This window comes from Pangasianodon hypophthalmus, chromosome 13 (genome assembly GCF_027358585.1).
Source record: "Pangasianodon hypophthalmus isolate fPanHyp1 chromosome 13, fPanHyp1.pri, whole genome shotgun sequence".
NCBI lineage: Eukaryota > Metazoa > Chordata > Actinopteri > Siluriformes > Pangasiidae > Pangasianodon > Pangasianodon hypophthalmus.
Genome location: NC_069722.1, coordinates 18,156,786 through 18,167,804, shown reverse-complemented (window position 1 = coordinate 18,167,804; position 11,019 = coordinate 18,156,786). Strand labels below are relative to the sequence as shown.

Below are 11,019 nucleotides of genomic sequence, written 5' to 3'. Positions count from 1 at the left end.
TGTTTTTTTTTTATGTGTTTCTTGTCTTGTTCAAAATAAACCATGTTTCTAGTCCATCACGCTATGTGTTATTATGCCTCAAATACTAAGCCTACTGTTTAGATTAATAAAATTTTTACTTCTAGATTAATAACAATTCTAGCAATAGTATAGGCATATGATCGTTTAACGTTATAGGCATTGTTTGTTTAACGTACAGAGAATATCCCCGAGTACTCTGATGGAGGTTTGCTTAGGTACCGTGAATGTCCCTGAATAGTATGCTGGAGGTTTGTTTAAGGTATCGCAACGTCCCTGGGACATATTTTTATTAGCTGGGTTTGTGCTTATTGGGTCTTTTTCCTAGAAACATCCTTTTCTGTTTTCAGAGCTGGTTACTGGAGTTAGAAAAGATAATAATACATTTTTTAAAAAAATCAATAGTTAGCTTATGTAATAATAGTTTAGTTTATGGCCTTTCGAAGGTTTCAAAAATGCATGGACCCGGCGGAATTTGAGTTTGACACGCCTGGTCAATCACTCGTTGTACTGTTTGAGCACTAACGTCATACCACTAGTTGACGGTAAAACATCAAAGTTTCCCCCAGCAAAAATGGATGCACCCAAATACACAAACATAACGTACACATATTTGCCGCGTTAACGTGTAAATCATTTGCGTTTTAACACGAAAAAATACGTGTTAAAACGGATATTCTCACGTTTTCTTCCCGAGAGCCTGCCATACTGTAGTGGACAGTTGCTGGATACCACGTGACATTCGTGTACCGTACGTAGTTAAACCACGTGGGTAATTTCAGCCAATAGAACTGTATTTACAACATCCATCGTCTTCCTGGTCTCGTTTTAGGTTTTAAAACATGAGTTTACCTATGAAGATTAGGTTATGTAATCTGGACGAATCTGTGAGTCCACGTTTTATCCAGAAAACGTTCACGTTTGAGAACCACGATGGCACACATGCATTGATGGTGTCTGTCCCAGAGGTAGTGAAAGTCCGAATGCTATATTACTAATGGTAGTATTATTTTGTTCGCATTACTTAATATTGGTACTTAATTGCATGCATGTATGAATTCAGGTTCTTGGCTCGCAGTATGGGATGCACGTCTGGCCCTGTGCAGTGGTTCTGGCCCAGTATGTATGGACCACGAGAGAGAAAATACAGAGAAAAAACGTACTCGAGGTTAAGCTTCTTTGAAGGACACCTATCGTTCTGCCTGTTGTAGCTACAAACCATTTCTATAAATCTGTTTTGTGGCGCCAAAGTAAAAAGTTGAATAGTCTTTTCTATCCGATTTTTTAAGCCATTCCAATAATTGTTTTAAGTTCCAGTGTAAATGTAAGATATAAATCTAAAAGTTAAATGTAAATATTATATATAAACGTTAAATGCAAATGTTAAATATAAATTGTAAATGTAAAATGTAGATGTTTCGTTCATATGCTAATTTCCCCTCTCTAATTGTCCTCTCTGCAGTGTGTGTCATACACAGCTCCGGCAAGGGTCGCCAGTTTTAGTTCTGGAAAAAGTTTCCCCTGAAAAAAACAAATCCGCAGTTGACAGGGATTTTTGGGGTTCAGTATGCTCCTTTGGGACCGCGATGCCATCACTGGTCAATCCTAAAATTACGAAAATGACGTCATTGGTGGATTTGACATACGGATTATAAATTGAGGGGGAGGTTTATTTGACTTTTCCTGGTTGGAAGTTGGGAATTACAAGTTGCGACCTCTACTCAAACCCTAATGCAGCGTTCACGACAACTGGGAACTCGGAAGTTTCCAACGCGGAACCTCCTGCTTCCCACATTAGAGCGTTCACGCGAACTCGGAAATAATATGAATATTCACCGTGATCTGTCTACACAAACTGGAATTTGAGTTGTTTGTTTAGTGCTTCATTTATTTTTAAATTGAATGTGATAATTCACTATTAAAATTACATTAAAGAGCAGTTTGATCAAAGGATCTTGCAGAAAGTGAATTAACAATCCAAATGTCAAAGTATCACACAGTATTTAGCATTTTGAATATAAACAGAAACACAAAATACTGCTTAAAAAACTTAAATCATGCTGTTATTTCTTATTCTTACTTTTCACTATGAACACAGCCATTTTGAAGTGACATCACGGAATCGCAAAGTGGAAAAGCTGGGGCTCTCGAAAAACTCTCCGAAATGGAGACCCATTCAAACGGATCTATCCTACTGAGAAGTCTGAGATTTTTAAGAGCTCCGACTTCTCTGAGTTGCAAATTTCCCAGTTTTCACGTGATCATGAATGCAGCAAATCCCTAAGAAATTACAGAAGTAGAGACGTAGGTATACAGCACATTAGCAGTAAATATGCTGGCTACCTGACTACCTAATGCTACAGCACTACCTACTTTTACCTTTTCCTACTTCTGTATATTTGTATGTCTGTAATTTCATTGTGGAGACTAATTTCAGGATTTACTGGTCGTAATGACAGCATCACAGTCCCCAACGAGCATCCCGACTCAGTCTTGGCAATATTTCTGAAAACTGAAATGGTTCTGTACATTGTATATAGGCATGTACTGTGTTCATATATTTTTATTTGCTTTAAAAAAATATTTTGGAAACTACAGACCGTTTTTAACCAACTTAAAAAATTCTACATGTGAACTTATTTTTTTGCAACCCTTGCTGCAGTGTGTTTTCCTAGTGTGTTTTCCCAGCACACTCCAAGAGGGCGGAGGCAATTAGCATATGCACAAATAACATGAATTCAATGTAATAAATTTCCACAAAATGGAAACGTGTAAGTGCAGACAGTGTGTCGATGTACGAAATGATAACCATTTCTGTTGTAAGATATATTGCAGAGTTTGGGAGAGCGAAAGGGGGATTATGGAGAGGATAATATCCGTACATCAGAAACATGAGTGACATACTTGTTTCCCACTCAAATGCTGAAAAAAGAAGAAACACCTCCATTTTACAGTGGCCAAATTTTTGGGGTAATTTCAGGTATTTTGTGTGGTTTTTGAGATGTATTTGGGCCAGACATTTTGCTGAAACCTATCATCCGTGGTTAGTGATGTTATCTTGAACATGGTTGAACAAAGGTATGTCTCAAGCCACTCAAAACAAGCTGCTAGACTGTATACTGGATGGCTGTATGTTGTCGACGCTTAGCTGTCTATTATGGGGTTAGTCCCAAAATTTACTAGATTGTAGCATAACATACATAATCACTGGATAGTAGTTTATATTTACATTTAACATTTAGATTTATATTTAAAATTAACACTAAACACAAAACCTAAACTGTTGTGATTAACATGAAACACTGTCTAAATATATCAGAATGGCCTCAAATTTTGAAAAGCGTATTTATCTTTTTACATTTGGCACCACTTATAACATTTCTTATTTATAATATCATAGCTAGGTGCTGGGGTGAGCTTGCCAGGCATTGTGGCTGCGAAATGTGGAGCTCATGTGACTCTTTCAGACAGTGCTGAAATTCCTCTGTGCCTAGAAAACAGCAGGCGCTGCTGTGAGCTTAATGATCTGCATGGAGTGCCTGTGGTTGGTCTCACCTGGGGAGAGATATCACCAGAGCTGAGGTCTCTACCACCTGTAGACATTATACTGGGTTCAGACGTTTTCTATGAACCTGAAGGTGAATCTGACCCTGGTTTCATGTAGTTTTCTTCCTTGTTAGTCCTTCCTCACCAACTGCCTCTGTTTTCTCCTTTTATCAGATTTTGAAGATGTACTTGTAACAGTCTCCTTTCTTCTAAGGCGAAACCCTTCTGGCCAGTTCTGGACCACATTTCAGGAAAGAAGGTATCAGTCCCCATTTATTTTAAACCTATAGCAATTAATGAGCCCATAAGGATAGAATGTCCTGAACATTCAGTCAGGTAATCAGTCATTTATTATTCATTTATTATTAAAGAAGATTGGTGTTGGGGATGTGACTGAAAATGATTAATCTGAAAAATGTTGTTTCAGCTCAGACTGGACTATAGAAACTTTGCTGAACAAATGGAACCTGCGGTGCACTGATGTCCCATTGGATATATTTCATGCAAACAAAAAACATCTAGCTGGATCGACTCTGCCTGGAAATCATTCAATACAAATGATGATTGTAACAGCAAGGACTAAGACATAATTATGTTTTTTGTATGTAACCATAATACTGCTTGAAATAATAAACAGTTCTACAGTTAGAAACAATATATATTTATCAAGTAAAATACATTTGGACAGCCAACACAGTTAAAAAATTAATAATAATAAAATCTGAGATCTCAGAACCATATTAAAAGGTTATGCTTCTGCAGTTAATACAAAAGAGATTCTCATTACAGTGAATCAAGACATCAGGACATACACTCACTGAGTACTTTTTTAGGAACCATATACTTATACAGGGGGCAGTCGTGGCCTAATGGCTAGACAGTTGGACTTGCAACCCGAAGGTGAACCTGAAGGTCATGGGTTCAAGTCTCAGGTCCGGCAGGGACTGTAGGTGGGGGTTGTGAATGACCAGCACCCTCTTCCACCCTCAATACCACGACTGAGGTTTCAAGTTTATTTGTCATAAATAACAAATAACAAAAATACAAATAAGGTGCAGGTGCAGTACTGCACTACAGCAGTACAGTAACAATAACAAAAATACAAATAAGGTTGAGGTGCAGGTTTTGCTTTTGAGGTAGTGTAATGTCGTTGTGCAAAGTATGCAAGGTTTTAGAGACAGTTTTTTACAGTTTATTAAGGGTTCTGATAGCCTGCAGGTTCTGGACTGAATGCTCCGGTATCGCCTGCCTGATGGCAGTTTGATAAACAGACTGTGTGCTGGGTGACTAGGGTCAGTTATGATTTTTCGGGCCTTCCTCAGACATCGCAGATGAAAGATGTCCTGAAGGGATGGAAGTTTGTTGCCGATGATGACTTCAGCTGTCCTCACAACTCTCTGAAGGGCCTTGCAATCGAGGAGTGAGCAGCTGCCGTACCATACAGTAAGGCACCCCGTCAGGATGCTCTCAATGGTATCTGTAGAAGTTTGTAAGGATGCTGGGAGGGAGACCAAAGCTTGCCGGCGTGCAGATTTAACTACTGATGTGGTGTGCAGAGACCAGGACAGGTCGTCGGAGAGGTGCACACCAAGGAACTTGATGTTCTTAACTCTTTCCACTGCAGAACCGTAGATGTATAAGGGGGCGTGGCTGACCTCCTGTGTCCTCCTGTAGTCCACAATCATCTCTTTGGTTTTGCTGACGTTGAGGCAGAGGTTGTTGTCATGGCACCACTGTGATAGTGCTCTCACCTCATCTCTGTAGGCCGTCTCATCTCCATTTGTGATGAGACCCAGGATTGATGTGTCATCAGCAAATTTAAAGATGATGTTGGAACTGTGTTTGGCAGCACAGTCGTGTGTGAACAGAGAGTATAGGAGGGGGCTGAGAACACTCCTGTGCTCAGGGTAAGTGTGGATGAGAAATGGTTACCAATTCTCACCACTTGGGGTCTGCAGGTCAGAAAGTCTATTATCCAGTTGCAGAGATGAGAGTTCAGTCCTAAATCTCTGAGCTTTGTGATGAGTTTTGATGGGATGATGGTGTTAAATGCAGAGCTGTAATCAATAAACAGCATCCGCACATAAGTGTTTTTCTTGTCCAAGTGTGTGAGGGCATTGTGAACGGTTAGAGCAATGGTGTCATCAGTCGATCTATTTTTCCTATATGCAAACTGGAGAGGGTCCATGGTGTCTGGCAAGAAGGAACAGATGTGGTCTTTAATGAGCCGCTCGAAACACTTCATGACGATAGAGGTCAGTGCCACAGGTCGGTAGTCATTCAGGCAGGTGACAACAGACTTCTTAGGGACAGGGACGATGGTGGTTTTCTTGAAGCAGGTGGGGATCACAGACAGTCTAAGGGAGAGATTGAAGATGTCTGTAAGCACCTCCGCTAGCTGGTTGGCACACGATCTGAGGACACGGCCATGAACACCATCAGGACCAGGTGCTTTGCGTGGGTTGACCGCTTTAAGTGATCTGTATACGTCAGGCAAGGAGAAGGTAAGAGAACAGCTGTTATTATCTGCTGGCAGTTTCACTGCAGGTAAGGTGTTGCTATCCTCAAACCGTGCGTAGAAGACATTCAACTCATCTGGCAGAGAGGCAGACAGATCCATGTTGTATGTTTTTCCATCCTTATCTCCGCTGTGGTCCGTGATTGAGTGTAAGCCGTTCCACAGGAGTTTGAGATTAGATCCCTGAAAGTTTTCCACCATCTTGTCTTTATAGACTCTTTTTGCAGACCTGATAGCTCTCTGAAGCTCGTATCTGGCCCTTCTGTATGCCTCAGTGTCACCAGAGTTGTAGGCTGAAGTACGAGCTTTGAGTTTGGCCCTGACCTCAGCATTCATCCAGGGCTTCTGGTTTGGAAAGGTTTTAATGCAGGTTTTAGGGATAATGATCTCAGTGCACATATTGATGTAATCCGTGACAGAGCTTGTGTATTCCTCAATGTCTGTGCCCGCTGCATCCCGAAAGATCTGCCAATCTGTTGTATGAAAGCAGTCCTGAAGTGTGAAGATGGCTTCCTCACTCCATTGATGGATTGTCCTGATAACTGGTTTTTCCTGTTTTAGCTTTTGTTTGTATGCAGGCAGAAGAAGAATGGACGTGTGATCTGCTTTACCGAAGGCAGGGCGGGGGAGGGGTTTGTAACTGTTTTTGAGTGTGGCGTAGCAGTGATCAAGCGTCTGATCTGCTCAAGTGTGAAAAGTTATGTCAATTCAATTCAATTCAATTTTATTTGTATAGCGCTTTTAACAATGGACATTGTCACAAAGCAGCTTTACAGAAATAAATGGATTCACAAAAATATATTGTAAATATTTAAATTTATCACTGTGAATTTATCCCTAATGAGCAAGCCAGTGGCGACGGTGGCAAGGAAAAACTCCCCGAGATGATATGAGGAAGAAACCTTGAGAGGAACCAGGCTCAAAAGGGAACCCATCCTCATCTGGGTGCAACGGATAGTGCAATTATAAATAAATCCCTTCTATTGTGTACTATATGGACAAATAGTGCAATTGTGCAACCAATAAATTCATCACAGTATTTGCAAGAGGTCCGGCTGGTTAAAATCTATCCACTGTCCACTGATGGAGTCCTGAGTACGAAGCTGCTCGTGGCAACTGCAGCCCCAAAGCCACTACAGCAATCGCAGTCCCAAGCCATTACAGTACAGCTCCCCATATGTGATCCCCAAGCCATCTCCACAGCCCCCAGGTGGCACCATCCCCAGCAATCCAAACAGTTCTTCAGGCAGTCCATATGGGGCCACCCCCAGCAGCAGCGAGCGAACTCAACCGATGAGAACTCCAACCAGAAGTAGGGCATCAGGATGGGTCAGGCAGCGAGGAGGAGCAGAAGGGGTCAGGATCACTGGCATCACTGGCATCTCAGAAGTAGCATGTGTAGCTCGACAGAGAGTGAGGGAGAGAGAGAGATGGAGAGAAAGGAAGAGATTGTTAGGTGAGCTTTTGTCCTCTAATGGTTAAGCACGATGTACTTTGCATGCAGAGTGCAAGCAGGGACTCCGGCAAGACTAGCTATGACAGCATAACTGAAAGGGAGAGCCAGAAGCTAACACAGACATGAGGGCACCCTGGGACATAAGGCAGCCAGCCACTCCACCGTCGACAAACCTGAGTGAACGTGTGAGAGTGGGGGGGCGACAGCATCCAAACATCCCATTTCACCACAACACTCTATGCCTGTGAAACCCTCCAGACCTGCCCCTGTACCTAAGAAAACTATTCACAAAAGGCTTGACTAAACAAATATGTTTTCAGCCTAGACTTAAACACTGAGACTGTGTCTGAGCCCCGAACACTAAGTGGAAGGCTGTTCCATAACTGTGGGGCTTTGTATGAGAAAGCTCTACCCCCAGCTGTAGCCCGCATTATTCGAGGTACCAACAAATAGCCTGCATCTTTTGATCTGAGTAGGCGTGACGGATCATAAAAGACCAAAAGTTCGCTCAGGTACTGTGGCGCGAGACCATTTAGTGCTTTATAGGTCAATAGTAGTATTTTATAATCAATACGAAATTTGATTGGGAGCCAATGCAGTGTGGATAAGATAGGGGTGATGTGGTCATATCTTCTGGTTCTAGTAAGGACTCTCGCTGCTGCATTCTGGACTAACTGGAGCTTGTTTATGCATCTACTGGAACATCCAGACAGTAAGGCATTACAATAATCCAACCTAGAGGTAACAAAAGCATGAACTAATTTTTCTGCATCGTGTAGTGACAATATATTTCTTATTTTAGCAATATTTCTGAGATGAAAGAAAGCAATCCTAGTTATATTATCTACATGAGCTTCAAAAGAAAGACTAGAGTCGATAATCACACCAAGGTCTTTTACTGCTGCACATGATGAAACAGAAAGGTCATCCAGAGTTATTATGTAATCAGAAAGCTTACTTCTAGCTGCATGTGGTCCTAGTACAAGTACTTCTGTCTTGTCAGAATTAAGTAAGAGAAAGTTAATAAGCATCCAGTTTCTAATGTCTTTTACACATTCCTCAACTTTATTAAGCTGGTGTCTGTCATCTGGCTTTGCTGAAACATACAACTGTGTGTCATCAGCGTAACAGTGGAAGCTAATACCATGCTTACGAATAATTTTGCCCAGAGGTAGCATATATAAAGAAAAGAGCAGTGGGCCTAAAACAGAGCCTTGCGGAACACCAAACTTTACCTTAGCATGAGAAGAGAAGTCACCATTTACGTTTACAAACTGATAACGATCAGTCAAATAAGACCTGAGCCAGGAAAGGGCTGTTCCCTTAATGCCTACTACATTTTCTAGTCTATTGAGGAGAATAGCATGATCAATGGTATCAAAAGCTGCACTAAGGTCAAGCAGCACCAGCAAGGAGACACAACCCTGATCAGAGGCCAGTAGTAAGTCATTTACAACTTTTACCAGTGCTGTCTCTGTGCTATGATGAGGCCTAAATCCTGACTGATACATTTCATGAATGTTATTCCTATGTAAGTATGAGCATAGCTGCTGTGCTACAACCTTTTCAAGGACCATGGAAATAAAGGGGAGGTTTGATATTGGCCTGTAGTTGGACAGTTGACAGGGATTGAGGTCAGGTTTTTTAATCAGGGGCTTGATAACTGCTAATTTAAAAGATTTAGGTACATAGCCAATGCTAAGGGAAGAATTGATTATCTTTAAAAGAGGTTTGATTGTTTCAGGAATTATCTGTTTGAGGAAACAAGTAGGTAAAGGATCTAGCATACAGGTTGATGATTTTGATGATGAAATTAGTGAAATTAGTTCAGTCTCTTCAAGGGGACTAAAGCGTTGTAGTTGTTTATCTAATATTATCATATTATCATCTACAGGGTTAGTTATAGAACTGTCCGGTTTTAAATTAATAGTCTGAATTTCTAGCCTGATATTTTCAATTTTACCATTGAAAAAATTCATGAAGTCATCGCTGCTATATAATGATTGTGTGCGTGTTTCTATTGTGGTCTTATTCCTAGTTAATTATGTGTTGGTAGAATTTAGGGAGAACATTTTTCAGGTTTGCTCTGTTAAAGTCTCCAGCAACAATAAAAACAGCATCCGGGTATTTGTTCTCCAGACTATTTATAGTTTCATAAAGAGTGTCCATTGCATCGCTTTTATCTGCCTGCAGAGGTATATAAGTTACCGTGAAAATGACTGAACTAAACTCGCATGGAAGAAAGAACGGCCGTATTTTAACTGTTATGAGTTCGATGTCAGGACAAGAGTGCTTGGCAACAACAGAAACATCTGTGCCCCAACGAGAGTTCACTAGAATGCAAACGCCACCGCCTTTGCGCTTACCAGAGTCAGTTGTTCTGTCCCGGCGGTAGATTGTAAAGCCGGGCGGCAAAACTCTGTTATCTGGAACAGTAGCATCTAGCCATGTCTCAGTGAATGCAAACAGACAGCAGTTATCAAGTGAGACCCTTGAGCAAGGCACCGAACTGCTCCCCGGGCACCGCAGCAAAAAAGGCTGCCCACTGCTCCGGGTGTGTGTGTTCACTACTGTGTGTGTGCACTTGGATGGGTTAAATGCAGAGCACAAATTCCTAGTATGGGTCACTAGTGAAGTCACTTCACTTCACTATACTGGGTAGGGCCTCCCTTTGCTCGCAAAACAGCCTCAATTCTTTGTGGCATAGATTCCACAAGATGTTGGAAACATTTCATGTTGACATGATTACAGATTTTTCAGGTGCAAATTTTGTGAATTGCTGTGAATTTCCCATTCTTCCACATCCCAAAGGTGTTCAATTGGATTCAGATCCAGTGACTGGGAAGGCCACGGAAGAACACTGAACTCATTATCATGCTCATGAAACCAGTTTGAGATGACTTTTGACATGGTGCAGTATCATGCTGGAAGTAGCCATCAGAAGATGAGTAAACTGTGGCCACAAAGGGATGAACATGGTCAGTAACAATACTCAAATATCATGTGGCATTCAAATGATGTTATATTGGTAATGACGGGCTCAAAGTGTGCCATGAAAACATTCCTCACACCATTACACCACCTCCACCAGCCTGGACTGTTGACACAAGGCAGGTTGGATCCATGGATTCATGCTGTTAGCGCCAAATTCTGACCCTACCATTTGTGTGCGTCAGTAGAAATCGAGATTCATCAGACCAGGCTATAACTATCTGGTTTTGTTGAGCCTGTGCCTACTGAAGCCTCACCTTTCTGAGTTACTGTAGCCTTTCTGTTGGGTCATTGACCAGCTGTTTATGTGCAGTCTAAAGACTGCTGGGTAAAGGAAGTGATTGACTAGAGGTGTGCCTCAGGATTGAGATCCCACAAACCCCACCAAAAACCCTCATGCTGGCAGTCTGATATGAAGCTTGCAGGACAATGAAAGGCCTCATTGATTAATATAGGAGCACACTGCAAATGACGTTTACTGCATCTGATG

The 11,019-nt window shown here is 41.5% G+C and overlaps 1 protein-coding gene across 4 annotated transcripts; it reads left to right on the top strand.

Annotated features, from left to right (window-relative positions):
* The first annotated feature begins 816 nt into the window (after positions 1-816).
* mettl23 (methyltransferase like 23) lies at positions 817-4,221 on the top strand. Of its 4 annotated transcripts, none has more exons than XM_026916911.3 (5): positions 817-986; positions 1,082-1,186; positions 3,419-3,656; positions 3,739-3,823; positions 3,992-4,221. In XM_026916911.3, the coding sequence occupies exons 1-5, from the start codon at positions 861-863 to the stop codon at positions 4,152-4,154; spliced, it is 717 nt and encodes a 238-aa protein (XP_026772712.1). In that variant the 5' UTR covers positions 817-860; the 3' UTR covers positions 4,155-4,221. The 4 variants fall into 4 exon arrangements, with proteins under 4 accessions (XP_026772712.1, XP_026772713.1, XP_026772715.1 ...); XM_026916914.3 differs by having other exon boundaries at positions 848-986; positions 1,082-1,137; positions 3,513-3,656; XM_026916913.2 differs by having other exon boundaries at positions 892-986; positions 3,513-3,656.
* The last annotated feature ends 6,798 nt before the right edge of the window (positions 4,222-11,019 follow it).